At 38.3% G+C, this 16,756-nt stretch overlaps 1 protein-coding gene across 1 annotated transcript in view; it reads left to right on the forward strand.

The window, feature by feature from the left end:
• Positions 1-16,756, forward strand: part of LOC107705404 (histone-binding protein N1/N2-like) — a 154,804-nt gene that overhangs the window by 121,624 nt on the left and 16,424 nt on the right. The window contains exons 6-10 of the mRNA XM_016508680.1: positions 7,894-7,929; positions 8,680-8,724; positions 10,521-10,586; positions 14,107-14,202; positions 15,890-15,964. Of these exons, the coding sequence (XP_016364166.1) occupies positions 7,894-7,929; positions 8,680-8,724; positions 10,521-10,586; positions 14,107-14,202; positions 15,890-15,964 (318 nt within the window). The remainder of the gene's footprint in view (positions 1-7,893; positions 7,930-8,679; positions 8,725-10,520; positions 10,587-14,106; positions 14,203-15,889; positions 15,965-16,756) is intronic.

Raw genomic sequence — 16,756 nt, forward strand, 5'->3', positions numbered from 1 at the left:
TTCCCTATTATATTAGCCTAGTTACCACTCGTTATTTGTATTAGTTAAGATCTAAATGCTTATATTCAGGTGTATGAATGTATCTCTGGTTTAATAGCATCTCCAGCATGGCGCCGCAAATGGCAGCAAGGACGCTGAGCTCCGCGATTCTTCTATTGTTTTTGTTTGTTTGTTCTGTGTTTTGTCATTCTTCTTCTATAAGTTTTACCAGAGACGAACTCCTTAACATTAAGCAGCACATCCCAGACAACATTTTTCCGGTTTTTGATTATTCGGACGTTTTGTTGGACATTCTAGTTGGAGGTACAGCTGTGTTGTTCAAACGCGCGTACAGACGCAGAAGAGGGAAACGTGCCGGCGCCCTGGTGAAGCTCCGCGCGCGCGGCTTTCGGACTGCGCTCCCAAGCATTCATCTTGCGAATGTCCGTTCCCTTCCTAACAAAACGGATGAACTTCTTCTCCTCACCCGCACCAACAAGGACTTTTCAAACTCTGCTGCACTGTGCTTCACTGAAACCTGGCTGAGTGAAGCCATTCCGGACAACGCGCTTCATCTGCCGGGCTACCAGCTGTTCAGAGCGGATTGCATCGCAGAGCTAACGGGGAAAACGAGAGGTGGTGGATTGTGTTTCTACATCAACAAAAGTTGGTGTTCAGATGTAACAATGCTGAAAAAGGTATGCTGTCTTAACTTAGAGGCATTCTTCATAAACTGTAAACCTTTCTACTCGCCGTGGGAGTTTTTCTCTTTCATTCTCGTGAATGTGTACATTCCCCCGGACGTGTGCGTGAGTGCCGCGATGCAACAGCTGGCCAAACAAATAACTGAAATGGAGCAAAGGTACCCAGACTCTATTTTAATCATTCTTGGAGATTTTAACAAATCAAATCTCTCCCGTGAACTGCCAAAATACAAGCAGCACATTACATGTCCCACCAGAGACAGTAATATATTAGATCACTGTTACACCACAATAAAGGATGGTTATCACTCTATCCCACGAGCAGCTTTGGGGCTCTCTGGAAAAAAACTACTCTGAAAAGCTGGTCCGGCGTCAGTATGGACTGGTCTGAGGAACATCACCTTGTACAAGACACCACCTCCACAGTCTAAGAAGTCTAAGCAGAAATCTAAGAAAGCTTCAGGCCCAGACGGTGTTTCACCTGCCTGTTTAAAAGTCTGCGCTGACCAACTGGCCCCCATCTTCACACAGATCTTCAACAGATCTCTGGAGCTGTGTGATGTTCCCTGCTGCTTCAAACGCTCCACCATCATTCCGGTCCTCAAAAAGCCCAAAATCACTGGACTTAATGATTACAGACCTGTCGCTCTCACGTCTGTGGTCATAAAGTCATTTGAGCGACTAGTCCTGGCCTACCTGAAGGACATCACTGGACCCTTGCTGGATCCTCTTCAGTTTGCCTACAGAGCAAACAGGTCCGTTGATGATGCCGTCAACATGGGACTGCATTACATCCTACAAGACCTCGACAGACCTGGGAATTACACAAGGATCCTATTTGTGGACTTGAGTTCGACCTTCAATACCATTATTCCTGACCTTCTCTCAGACAAACTCACACAGCTCTCTGTGCCCACCTCCATCTGTCAGTGGATCACCAGCTTCCTGACAGACAGGCAGCAGCTAGTGAGGCTGGGCAAACTCACATCCAGGACTATCACGATCAGCACTGGTGCCCCTCAGGGTTGTGTTCTCTCCCCGCTGCTCTTCTCCCTCTACACGAATGACTGCACTTCAAAGGACCCCTCGGTCAAGCTCCTGAAGTTTGCGGACGACACTACAGTCATCGGCCTCATCAAGGACGGAGACGAGTCTGCTTACAGACATGAGGTTAAAGAGCTGGCTGTCTGGTGCAGTCTTAACAACCTGGCGCTTAACACGCTCAAAACTGTGGAGATGATATTGGACTTCAGGAGGAACCCCCCTGCACTCCCCCCACTCACCATCATGAACAACAATGTGGCTGCAGTAGAGTCATTCAGGTTCCTGGGCACCACTATCTCTCAGGACCTGAAGTGGGACACTCACATTGACTCTATTGTGAAAAAGGCCAGCAGAGGTTGTACTTCCTTCTCCAGCTGAGGAAATTCAACCAGCCACAGGAGCTGCTGAAACAGTTCTACTCTGCCATCGTTGAGTCTGTCCTGTGTTTATCCATAACTGTCTGGTTTGGTTCAGCTACCAAATCAGACATCAAGAGACTACAACAGACAGTCAGGGCTGCTGAGAGGATTATCAGTGCCCCTCTGCCCAACCTCCAAGATCTTTACATCTCCAGAGTGAGGAAAAGGGGTAAGAAAATCATCTTGGACCCCGCACACCCAGCCCACTCTCTCTTCGAACTGTTGCCTTTTGGTCGGCGCTACAGAGCACTGACCACCAGAACAGTCAGGCACAAGAACAGTTTTTTCCCCACAGGCTATATTCAGCCTGAACAATTAAACTTTCATAATTATACATCGTCCATCACAACTGACATATTTATACACAGAATCCAAAATTTGTACACTTGTAAACTGCACAGGTTGTAAATAACATATCTGCACACTTATAACATATCTTTACATTTATTTAAACAATACAATTTTTTCCCTATTCTTCTATTTCTGTATATAGTACATTATTTAATTTCTGTTTTTTTTTTCTTCTTATGTTAGTGTTATATTCCATCCCTACTGTGTTATTCCTATATATGTCTGCACTATCATGTATGTCTGCACTATGTCTGTACTTTTTTCTGCACTGGTAGCTCCTGTCGTCAAGTCAAATTCCTTGTGTGTGTAAACATACTTGGTAATAAAGCTCTTCTGATTCTGTTTCTGATTCTGAAATAGCTTTTCCATAAGCTGAGGTAAATACTATACATATAAAGAAGGTGCACACACACTGAAAAAAATTATGTACTATATTCACTCAGAAATTGCTAGTAAATTTCATTACATTTACAAAGAAATGACAAGTAAGATTGAATTAAACAGGAAATTTTAAAGTAGAAAATTGGATCAGTACTTTCTTGTAAAACATTCTCCAGTAATTATTATTTGCAACCTCGATTTTTTTTTATTGTGCAGTGTCATGTACACAAAAACACAACACCAGCATGGTAACGCACACAACACTAAAATAATATACAATATACATTCATTTAACAACATAATATGTAATATGAAACCCTCATGCATGTAACTAATAAGACAAAAGTAAGAAGAAACAGTTATTTAAATGAAAAGCCATAAAATTAGAATTTTACTGTAAGATTACAAAGCATTTTTCATAGCATTTTTACTGTTTTTTTTACCAGTGTGTTTCCAAACCAAGTTCAGAAATTCAGATTGTATTTTGTGTCACTGCCTCCACAACTTCTTGAATATCTAAAATCTTAATGGGAACCAATCTAGTCACAAACACCCTTGTTTAGAGCCCCGCATTTAACCTTCACAGGACAGCTTAAACATTAAAGCTTTGCTCTGCAGAAGTTGAGCTCAATCAACAGCGTTTGTTACGAGGCAGCGAGGAGCAGAACAAAGTGTGTTAAAGCGGCACAGTCTATGATTTATCCACAGGTGTTAGCCGCAGCCTTCGACCTCTAGTGCTGTCGCCAACATCAAATGCACTCGCTCTAATGCGGTATCACTCAGAGAACAAGGTACAGCGGCACATTAAATATGTTTTTGAAATCACGTTTCTGATTCATGGAAAATGAGCTTTGCATGCACATTACCCTTCCGCCAGAGCTTGCAGCCTATTGGATTCCCGCCGGCCGCAACTTTGTTTTTCACGAACAGAGGAAGTTGATATACAGCCGTGGTGGGATATTGCTTTGTATTACACATTCACTACTCTCCCTGAGGGGATGCTCTCTAACTGAGGTGAGAGCAAGAGGGCCTTTTAGACAGCCCGCTAATGACAGAGAAGCATTAGTGCTGTTCTCCCTAAAGCAGCACTTCATACATTCACATGCTCAGGGGACAACTGGCCCCGAAAGCACTGATCTGGAACTCTCTCCGTGTTCCTCAACGGATTACCTGTGAGGAGCGTAAAGGAAAACAATACCTTATTCCAGATAAGCTCCCACTTGCCTTCCTTCACAGCAAAGGAATGTGCGAATCTCAGAGGGTCCTCTTTTTCTGGAGAAGTCAGTCAGATCGTGAGACAAACAGACAGAAAGGGGCATTAGCTGCGGCTGGCGGGTTTAGTCTGAGTTAGCCCGGCTGCGGCGATCCGTTCAATCCAACCCATCAGCGCCGGGTTGTGGCCTAAGAGAGCCGACGAGATGCTTGGGTGGAGAGACTGGACTTCTTGACAGAGTTCTTGGGGGATAAAGTGATTTGTGATGTAATCCACATGAAATCCATACATGGGGGGGATCGGTGCGCCGAGAAACGAGAGGGATTGTTCACAGAACTGGAGTGAGCATTTTAGCGCCCCCGGATAGCTTTTCAGATGGCCTGAGGGGTGAGTGTGTGTTTTAGCGTGTGTGCTGTGCGACATTTCAGAGATTAGGAGGTGACAGGTTAGATGGGTGAATCAGGATGCGGAGCGTCAGGTCGAGCTGTTAACTGTGTACTCAGCAGATGTAGAAGGCAGAGGGGGCATGTTTGGAGAGGGAGAGAAAAAGAGAGCAGGTCTGTGTGTGGAGGAAAGAAAGAGACATGAGGCATCATATCTATATCGCTAAACTTATGCTCATAATGCCTTTAGTCTTATTTTCCTTTAGTTTAACCTTCTTAATTATGCATTTAAATGTGCTCTCAGTATTATTCCCTTATTTTAAAAAAAGATTTACCCCTAAAGAGATTAATAGCACTTTTGAAAAATGTTTAATATAATATACACTCTTATGAGATAAAGAATCCAGCATATCAGTAGCCTAATTTAAAATCACTACTTGGAGGCTAAATAAATTATTTTATTTTATATGAAATAATATTTTTTCATATATACTTTATATTTTGTATCTAATGTTTGTATTTTCATTTTCATTTCTTTTTACTCTTGTAATTTTGTTATTCATTTTATTTAACTATTTCATATTTTTTGCTTTATAATGAATGTATTTTAATTTTAATTTCTTTTTACCCTTTTGTAATTTCGATTTATAATAATATTTAATAATTTTTTTGCAAATTTTTTAATTCCCACAGATTAACTGCTAATGCTTTAGCAAAACTAAAACATCCAGAAAAGTTATTTTTTCCTTTTATTGAAATTAATTGTTGCTTATTTCTTTCATTTTTTTATTTTTAATTACATTTTTTATTTTGCATTACTTGATTTTTTTCTTTTTTTTTACCCTGTTTGTCCTATTATTAGCATCTTACACATTTCTTATTGCACACACGTTGCAAATGTTTTGGCAATAAATAGTTTTTCGTGCCATTGCAGTTCACAAAATAGGAAAAAAAATGATATGAACCAAATGTGTTTGACAGAAAGAAAGATAGAATGTGTGTGTGAGGGAAAGATAGAGGCAATGAAATGGAAAAGAAAACAAAAGAAGAGGATGGAAAGAAAAACCGAGCAGGAGGGGTCAAGTGACAGAAATCTTCAGTGATGCATTTATACCGAGGGTGGGCAGTTTTACAATTGTATAGATAGTGGCTCAAGTGTCTCCATGTCCACAGTTTTGCACAGCTGGAAACACGGCCGTTAAGCTCCAACCCTGGCAGAGGGCGAGACACTGAATCAAAAGGCTCCGCACTGCGTGAGCTACGTGTAGCCAACACACACACACACAGAAGGTAGATTCTGGGCCGCTGAGCAGCATCTGTTTATTGTGACACTCTCACTCACCTTTCTATCTCATGTCTCATACATTTTTCATAGTGCCGGGTTTCTTCACCATGAACTGTGTTCAGAGGGCCTAACTGACAGGAAAGAGAATTCCCCACCGTGTGAAAAGAGGCAGTGCTGCCGTTCGATCCTGTATGATTACGGATCCATAGTAATGCGCCTGTAAATGTATGGCATTAGAAATATTTTCTAGATAGCTCACAGAAGCGTTTCTGTGTGTATGCAAGCGAGCGTCGTCCTCCTGAACGTGTGTGTTTATTTGTGTGCTGTAGCATCTGTCATCTGAACTCTGTTACACTACTGCCATCTGCTGCTAGAACGACTCTCTGCTGGGTCGCTGCATTGAGCTTCACATCCTTATTCAACATTATGGCTTTATAAAATCATAAAATAATAAAACATGACACCAAATGCTTGTTTCCATGGCCTCAAATGTCCTTTCTCTTGCTTCAAAGTTAGTACACCGGCTTTATGTCTTTACTCGCCTTAGTTTTTGTTGTTTGGATGTGTAATAAACAAGAAGTAATTTTTGATAGATGTGATTACTCTATACTAGGTTATTTCAATGTTTCTCTCTTTAATAAAACCGCCGGTGTAATTTTAAAATCAAGAAAATAGCTTACTCATATTTTGAAACTTCTAAACCTTCCACCTTTAACTATTTTAACTTTGCGTTCTTTGCTTTTAACTGCTTCTTGTATGAAAGAGGCCATCGTGAAAGTATGCATGACTCAGCTCTCGTCTCTCAGAATAATTTGCTTTTGTCTGCAGGTTATAAACAACATCCTTCACTGGTGTATGTGGTGATTGTATGACCTCACGTTGAAACTGAGATGATTTATCATCTTAGGATTTCAGAATCCAAAAGATTTCTCCCACATAATAATTCATATAGTGAGCAAAACATTGAGCATCAGTCACTGGAGGACTGACCTCTGCCCTCTAAATGAATAAAAAAAGTCACTATATCATAATCTGCTGTTATTGGTTTATCAGTATTGAGGATGAAGAGGGGTCCAGTGTGTGTAAAGCTGAATTTAATTGACAGCTGCACTAGAGGTAAGGCTAACGACAAAACACAGTACCTTTTATGAAGGTCTGCTGTATCATTTGGCATATTGTGTTTGTTTTTCTTTTTTATTATTTTAAGAGTGGTGGTGAGAAAATAAATTGCTCAGACATTGGAAAATTGCTTCTCACACCAGCTTGTTAAAAAAGCCAATTATGTCAGCAGCGTAATGGCCATTGTCAAGCACAGCGGATTATTTGTGTCAGGGTCTTCATTTTCCAATTCATCCCAAACCCCATCTGGGTTAAAGAGAGAGGGAGTCTGGTAGAGCATCTTGATATCACCGAAGAGGGGAGAGAGGGAGAAGGAGATGTCGAGTTTAGAGGACTAAAGTGACTGAGAGGGACAAAATTAAACCCACCTGGGATAAACGCATTCATGTAAGCCCGTGGGACGCACGGCAGTGGGCTCATGGGAGTTCTGTGTGGGGTTTGCTGAGATGTATTTAGCTGTCCGTTGGGACAGCACTCGTTGCAGTCTAGAGATATTGAGAGAGCACAAAATTAGTGCAGCCACGAAACATCCAGTATGCCAGAGCTATTATAAATATTTGATGTAAAACATGACCACAGTAGTAGAGCGTTCCTCTAGACAAATGTGTGGACTATTTTATCAAGGATCTTAAGGGAAGATAAATCTGCCAAACAACTTTTTAACATGCCCATCAATGTGCTGGGGTTATGATACTGTAGTAGTGTAGCAACGTGTTTTGTTTTGTTTTGTTTGTTTTCTGGTTTTGATTTGCTTAAACTTTTTTTCTGTTATTTGGTTTGCTTTTTTCTTGTTTTGTTTTGCTTAGATTCTTTCTGGGTTTTGTTTGATTGTTTGTTTGTTTGTTTTGTTTTTTTTTTCATCTTTTTTATTTTGTTCGGTTAGTTTATTTGTGTTTTTTCTCACTTTTTTTTTGTTGTTTTTGCTTCTGTTTTGTTTTTTGTTTGTAACAGAAGAATTTCAGTAGCATGTTTATTCTTAATACATCTGTGTTTATCTATGACTATCTTTTTTTAGATGAAAAGCAGGATGAAGGATTGATGAGCCAGCAAGGTAGGCGTTTCGTGTATGATTGTTCAAAGCTAAGAGAATTTTATTTTTCCTGGCATTGACCTTCTCGTACAAAGCCCTGAGACAGTGTCGTTTCCGAGTAGTTATATTTTACAAGCAAGAAGAGCAGGTCTGCAGATTTACTTCAGTGCTTGTCTCTTCTGAAAGACACATCATTAAAATGTTCCTGTGTCTTGTTATCCTACTATTTAGCTTGTGTTATCGTCTTGTCACCTCAATTTAGGAGCAACAGCAATTTGTCTGTACTTAATGAATTATTTTATCTACTACAACTCAATGATTGGCTTGTTCTCCTTGGAACAAATTCAACTCCACAACTAGAACCAAACAACATCCTGAGTTTAAATGGTTGAAACTTCGCTAACTAAATTTAAAATGGGATTAAATAATCTGTGTGATGTTGTAATATCAAATTTTAATATCAAAATCACACTGCAGTTTCTCATCCTCAGTAAGCCATTAAGAAAAAGAAATGTTTGATAATCAAACATCAGCTGGAATCTTTCCTGTTCCTCTTCACAGAGGAGTTTGTGCTTTCATTTCTGCTTGCCAGCAGCAGGAGTGATTAGATAGCAATCATCCTCTCTTCTTTAATATGGGATTAGCCACTGCAGTCTGATGAAAGGACAAAAAAAAAAAAGATTTTTCTTGCTTGTTTTTTATTTTTTGTTTTTTTTTAAGAAGAAAGACAAAAATCTTGTCATTAAGTGTATTTCTCTTGTGTGATTTCAGAGGAATCTACTGAGGATGTGACAATGCAAAGCCAGGAGCCAGAAGGTTTGTCATCATCTAAAAAGTTAAACACTCAAGACACTCTTATTTTAAAATTTGTGAATGAAATTCCATTAGATAACAAAATATCAAATAATTTTAGGAAATACAGCATGCAAGTCATTTCACAAAAGTTTCTAAGCTTTTAAGTAATAAAACAAGAGATGCAGTATTCAAAATGATTAAATAAAGTATTTGGACACTATCTGGTTCACTTGAAACCTCCAGCACCATTTGTTTGCAAATGGTTCAATATTTGACATTCATACATATTCATGACATTCATACATATTTAAGTATGACTTAAGTATCTAAAAGTTTACCAATACTTTTTCAGACCAATACATATTTCCTGATTTCTCATAATATCCTGTAGCCGAGAACAACAGGAATCAGAAAACATGCAAAATAGGTCCGTCTTTGCAGTTCAGTGTGCATATATCTCACCCAAACACATGGAGTCTACATGCTAGTGAGCAAAAAAATTCACTGGGTCTCTCCACAGTCTTTACGCTTCACATGTCACGCTGTACCCATTCGCTGAAGGATCTGGATTGGCTCTGTTGTCCTTGAACTTGTCTCATTACGGACAGAGAGAGTGGCTGTCAGATACAGTTATTACCGTGATGCTCTTGTGCGTGTGCGTGTGTGTGTGTGTGTGTGTGTGTGTGTGTGTGTTTTGGGGGTGCATCTGTTTAATGAGACACCTCGCTCCAATCCACACAAACATACACAGACAGACATCAGAACATGTGCGTCGACAGACACACACCACTGCACACGCTGAAATGATCGCTTGTACACACACACATACGCTCAGAGGCGCATGGCCCGACTCCCTCTGGGTATTCATGTAGCACAATAGAAACTTTACATTTAAACCTGAGGACAAAACCAGCCTCAGCCTGTCTCTGCTCGGCTAACGTTGAGCTTGCACTAAATGTCACTTTGACTGCAGAGCTCTGAATCGCGTTTGCACACTCATAAGCCGCTGTTTTGTTTTGGGTTGGGAGTATCGACTTGGTACCGAAGTACCAGTGCTTTTTGACATCCTTATCGCCAACTTTTGATTTACTTTTCCCCTTCCAGCTCTGACGGCTGTAGCTATGAGCATTATTAATAGTAGTCTCGCCAAGCAGAGGAGGCAAAGCAAATGTTCTGCTTGGACCGAACCCAAGAGCCTGAGATACTTGCAATTATGTTCCCTGGAGAAAAGCAAAACAGAGAGGTTTTTAAGACCAGGTGAGGCGGAGCTGGAGATTGTGCAGAGACGGAGGCTAAATCTGAATTTACCTGAGTGCCGAGCACCTGCGACGCATGAATCACGAGTACGAACTGGCACATAAATATGTATCTGCATTGTTTTTTCATGTTTGTTTGTTCATTCATGTGTTTTTCTATACACACATACAATTTGTATGTGTGTATATATATAAATAATTGACTATTTATTATGTATTATTATTTTTTCACATATTTTTAATATGCATGACCATATATCTGTGTGCAAACAGTATCAAATCCTACTAATAAAGAGTCTGTATGAATTTTATCCCCATATACAAGCTGTTTTACACACAACCACAGGAGTAAAATTCATACTCTGGCTGAATACATCTCATTTCAGAGGGAAAACAAACCAAGCTTGGGAAAAATAAATAATTTATCTTCAAAATGAATGACACCCATATTGTTGTCTCTGCCTTGGTGTCTGTCATTCTAGGGTGCATGTGGGTCTTTAGTGTGTCCAGAGATTTTGTGAGACAAGTGTAATTGTTTTTCTGTCTGTTTGTTTTCCAAAGGCGAGAGCCCTGACGCCGAATCCAAGGACGAGGAGGCCAAACCTCCTGAAAAAGGAGAACCTACAGGTAACAACTGCTCCCATATTTTGCTCTAGTTTTTGGTTGTAAATGTAGACATAACTTTGACTCAAGATATTTTGAAAATACAGTACAAAAATACAATTTAAAAATATATATTTTTAAATGTAATGTATTCCTGTGATGGCAAAGCTGAATTTTTAGCAGCCATTATTTCAGTCACATGATCCTTCAGAAATCATTCTAATATGCTGATTTGGTGGATATCAATATTTGTAACTGTTAACAGCCAGGCTTCTGTATGATAAAATAAACTGAAAATGACAAATAGTCAGTTCATGCAGGAACATATGGTGATACTCCATGATTCTGCTGTTCTTGAAGAATTTAGAACAACTTGGTTTTCAAAGTTGGCTAAACATACCAGTTTTTCACCCACAACTAGGACTGCACAATACATATATATTTATATAATTCAATGTTATACAATAGAAAAAGTAATAATGTGTGTTTAAGGCGAATATTTTTAGTGTATTTAAAAACAGAAAATTACATATCCAGCATTTACGTTTCACAATATGTGCAACATTTCAATAAGTGTGATATATTGCACAGTCCTACCCACAATGTTTGTTACCACCTGTGGTTTTAAAATGAGGTAAATACCATTTTAATATTCAAATAAAACCTGCGCCACTGACAGTAAGTGATTAAACAGTCTTGACATCTTGGGTTTAATATTTGAAACCAGCTTTCCCACACCACAGAAATACATTCACTTAAAAAATTAGCAATAAAGTGAGCAATCTGGGCTCCTTTTGGGATGCAGCGAGATCGAGAGTCCTCGGGCGGCTATAACGAGTGTGTGTATGTGGGTGATATAAGTCTTACTTTCCTGCAGGACACTACATGAGTCTCGGTATCTGTAAGTGAAGGATGGAGGCCTCCAGGGCTCCATATTGCCCAGGTGGTGCGATATGAGCCTCACACAAACAGCCAAACTACCCCACACACTTCCCACTCCTCCATTGATTATGTGAACGCATGTCTGTGTCCCTCTGAACTGCGACTTCAAACGCTTTCCCTGCAGATGGAGTCAGGGTGGACACGTGTGCATTAAATCCTGTTTTGTGTTTTTCATCTGATGGAGTGTGTATGTGTGTGTGGGCGAGGGCAAAATTTATGTCTTTTGTGGCCTTGTATCCCACTCCAGAGCAGACACAGGTGTTAGCTGGAAACACACAGATGGATACTCTGACTCTACATCCCTTTAAAAGAGAGAGAGAGGGATGAGATAGGGAGAGAGAGAGACCCAAACGCAAATTAAAGGCATTAGGCTGAAACAGCTGCTCCAGTTCACCCTAAAGTGGCGGCTTAATACCTCTAGGTCTTAAGCAATGGGTCGCCTATTTCTTCTCCATTAAAACCATCATTTAGAACTCATCAAGTCAATCTGAGTGATGGTCCACCAATATTCCATCTCACAATATATACAGTTATTAAATCTTATTGCACACTCCTTTCATTTATAGCCATTTTTAGTGAGTATAGTGATTTGCTGGCTCAAACATCAAATTTGTTGTACATTTGAGTCCATGGGGCCTTGAACTGTAATCCTTTGTTTCTTTTTCTTTTTTAAATGTATCTTTTTTTCAATTTTTTTATTTGACAATTTTGTTGGCAATTATTTATTTATTTATTTATTTATGGAATGAGGACCAAAGCAGGTGTACATTTACTTACTGTTCAAACGTTTTTTTCTTACCGTCAGTAAGATTTAATTTTATGTATTTATTTATTTATTTATCTATCAAATGTGATAGCTGAGATTTTTAATTTTTACGGGGAAAAAAAATAACTTTTTTCATCAAAGAATAGTAGAAAACAATATTAAGCAGCACAACTTTATATTCATCAAAGAAACCTAAAAACAAGTATTTCGGTTTCCTCAAAAAATATTAATCAGCACAATTGTTTTCAACTTTCCTAATAATTTGGAATGTTTCTTCAGCAGAAAACAACCATATAAAAATGAATTCTGAAGGATCACGTGACACTGAAGACTGGGGTAATGATGCTGTAAATTCAGCTTCGCCATCACAGGAATAATTTACATTTTAAAATACATTTAAATAGAAAACAGTTATTTTCAAATCTAATAATACTTTATAATATTATTCTTGAGCCAGCCTTGGTAGCATAAGAATCTTCAAAAATATTACAATATCTTACAGACCTCAAACTTTTGAACAGTCTTCTGATTCATAAAAAGCATTATCTCTTATTGGTGTACAAACAAAGAGCTTAACAAAACAAACCATTCAGAAGAAATATATATAAAAAAGAGAAAAATAACAGTAAAAACCATAAAATGCCAGAGTTTTATTTTTACAACCTGCCTGACAGAATAGCTTTTGTTCAGATGATCGTCATTTTACTAGGTTTAATGATTTTTTTTAATGATTTCACATTGGTGCCTAAGAACACTTTTCATCATGGTAAAATCACTGTAACAGTCTCTCTCGCTGCTTATTGCTTTTGTGTTAAATGGACTGCTGAATGCAGAGCGTTTTTGGCTCTCATACTTTATTTGTTAAATGGAAATGGAAACCGTGTCCACAGGACAGAGGAAGATGCACCATTTATAATAACAAGCACATTTTTCACATTTTACATGTTTCTTCATCAATCCTACTTAATGCAGTCCTGCCCACTAAAATCCAACTACAGCCCACTAAAACGACAGTTAAAATTCACTGAAGGCTGAGCAATGTAAATTCTGGCAAGTTTCTAATCAACTTCAAATAAATCTTTATCAATTTCAACAAGTTCCACAAATGTCAACAAGCTAGCCAAATTGGTTTGATTCCCCACACAATCCACCTGTAAGACAGCAGCTGTAATGCAAGACTTAATCCTCATTGCTTAAGTAACTCACACACAGACAGAGATCATAGACTCACATTCTCATGTTCATACCCAGAGTGCACCTGAAAGGACATGACTAATCAGAGGCTTAAGCCATGATCAGTGCCATACATACAAACCCACAACTCACACACACACACACACACACACAGAAGAACATCTGCTGCATCCAGTTGAGTACCAGAGAAAGGGTCTCCGTCTCCCAGATGCTGCAAGTTTTTTCCAGCCGTCCCTGATCAATTAAACGCCTACAGCAATTCCTTCAATGAGAGAGAGAGAGTAAAGGACTGAAAATTTGCATTCAGTTTCCACATTTACTTGTTTTCTCACTGTAAAGATGTCAACCAAATCTTAAACTCTTAAACTTGTGTGACGGTAGCATGCTAATAGCAGAAATCCAGCAAATATATTTAATAAAACATGATTATTCTGCTTCTGACAGTATGTGTTCAACTAGAAGTAGGACATACTGAGTTTGTTAGTATTAACCCATGATACATAGAGTAATCTCAATCTGTGATATTGTTCAAAGCATAAGATACTTCTTTCGTTATGGAATGTTTTCTTTTTAACTGATATTGACATTTCTGCATATATCTCCCAGATGCCTGTTATTTATGTGTGTCTCTTTGGGTTTTAGTGGAGGCGAGTCCAACAGCAGAGAAGAAAGTTGAACAGGAGAGTGAAAAAGAGACTTGGAAGAAAGAAGGCAAGGGAGAAGACCCACAAGTTGCAGGTGAGATTTACACATCATTCACACACTGTTTTTCCCCACAGTGTAAACACTTACTTAAAAGTTGATAATCTAAATATCTATATATAATAATTAGCATGACTGGTATAATCTGATAGTTGTGCATCTTAATACTGGCTCTAACATTGTATCTATCACACTTGTACCGCATTGCCTAAGGTTTTTATATTGTGGTTCTGATTATTCCTCTCACTGATAAGGTCAGTAATGATGTATAGATAGTTAGAAAGTAAAGTTTATCTAAATTCGCTGAAAGTTTAGTCAGATGTGAAAAGTTTTCTGGCATGTGTGACTTGATAACTATAACAACACTGATCAAAGGAGAGCTGAGGAGCTGTTATATGAAATTATTTCATAATGACAAAAGTCTGTCACTGAATGTCTAATGGACTAAGTGAGATGTGTTCACTTTTTGAGAAATTATGTTTATGAGAACGGCCTAAAATGCATTTTCACACTTAAGCCATTAAAAATGAACATCATTAGACACAAAATATTAAATCTTGTGGCATTTGCAAACAAATGATTAACCTTCTCTCAGATTTTTTTCTTCTTCAGCCAGCTGGTTCTTAGTGGATGCACATTTTCCAGTTAGTCTGAAAACAAACAAAACAAGAAATTGTCCAATATTTCAGTTTTGAATAGTATGTGTTTAATGTGATATATTACTATGTATTGTAATTGCGTTCATAATGGCATTCAGCAACTCTCTAAAGTCATTATAGGTTTCCTGCAGGAATTGACCGCTTGGAAGCCTCTATTCCTTTTATCAAGATGTGAAAGCCAGTTTTTTCCCTCTCAAAAAAAGCATTTTGTTTTTTGATTGTGTATTGATTGATTGTTTTCTGTGCGTGCTGAAATAGAACATTTTTGAAAAGCCTCTGTGCAGAAATTGGAAGCATCTCCAGAGTATGTCGTGATGGCTGGTTAGCAGCTTGGATGCCAAGGAATTTTCTAATCTCTCAATTTGTCATGAAAATCCTCTTAGTAAAGCCATTACAGGTTTTCAAATCTGGCATTGTGTGTGTTTAACCATTTTTTACAAACCTCGCCAAACATACAAAGCGCTGATGTCTTAATACGAGCCTGCTATCTGTGACCGCACAGCTTTGTTAAACGCAGACAACTTAAAAACTGAAAACAAAAACACAGCGTTGTGTTTTCTCACAGGCATATGCTGTCAAAAAGCTGTCAGCCGTTTGAGGCAGTATGAGAGGCCAGAAGAAACAGCTGTCGTGTTTTTAATCTTCTAAGTTTCATACAGGAGATCCAGTAGTCTAATGCACTTCTCCTGCATTTGGAAGATAGTAAATACGTTGTGTGTGTGTGTGCGCGCGGCACCTTAGGCAACAGATGAGCATCATCAAGGCCCGCTCTCTCCTTTTGCCATTTCCTTGATCGATTACTCAGCTCAGATGAGGCTGTCCTCCCCTCACTCTCGAGGGCAGGGCTTCAAATTTGTCTCGGAGCCCCATTATTAAAAATGATAACTGTAATCTCACCGGCTGCCGTATCTGAATGAGGAAATAAAGGGACGGTAATTCTGAACTGGATGAATTATGAATGGAGCTTTTTGAGAAGTGAGCAAATCGGAAAGGACAATGTTATTGGATTAGTATTGTTTTGTTTTTTTATCCGTTAATATGTTAATCTGTCTCGTTCTGTCAAGGGGAAGAGAAAGGGGGTAGCCCAGAAAAGAAGATGCAGACAGGCCAGCCTGATGAAGCGGGAAAACAGATGGAAGGTAAGACTAGTATGATTACTTAATTAAAGAAAAAGAGAGATGTACATGGCACATTCCACGTGTGCTTTGGTGTCCAATTTCTTTCGTTAAAAGGATGTCCAAAAATCTGTTATAGTTTATACTTATTTCGTTCTTCTGTGTGAAGATATTTATGTAGAATGTTGGTTTTGGTTCCCACTGTATGGACAAAAAAAGAAAAGAAAAAACAGTTAATATGAGAAGAAACTGTAAATTATGACAATTTTCATTTTGGGGTTGGCTATCCTTTAAAGGCTTTAGAAGATAAATCCCATGTATTTGTTGTAAGAACTATCAAAATGTTATGTGCATATAATGTAATTAAATATTTTATTCTATTTTATACTTATTTCGTTCTTCTGTGTGAAGATATTTATGTAGAATGTTGGTTTTGGTTCCCACTGTATGGACAAAAAAAGAAAAGAAAAAACAGTTAATATGAGAAGAAACTGTAAATTATGACAATTTTCATTTTGGGGTTGGCTATCCTTTAAAGGCTTTAGAAGATAAATCCCATGTATTTGTTGTAAGAACTATCAAAATGTTATGTGCATATAATGTAATTAAATATTTTATTCTATTTATTATTTATAGCTTACATAGTAGTTTATCAAATATGTATATTCGAAGTTTATTAGTAAACTGTAAACCTTTTACCTGTAAACTAATATTTGGCCCAAACTAGAGCAAGACAGCTTGATGTAAGCTGAATTTGCAAACCTTTTACTCGTTCTACCTTTTTTTTTTTTTACTTAATTATATTTTTAATTAATT

The sequence above is a fragment of the Sinocyclocheilus rhinocerous genome, unplaced genomic scaffold (assembly GCF_001515625.1).
Source record: "Sinocyclocheilus rhinocerous isolate Xijiao unplaced genomic scaffold, SAMN03320098_v1.1 scaffold564, whole genome shotgun sequence".
Classification (NCBI taxonomy): domain Eukaryota; kingdom Metazoa; phylum Chordata; class Actinopteri; order Cypriniformes; family Cyprinidae; genus Sinocyclocheilus; species Sinocyclocheilus rhinocerous.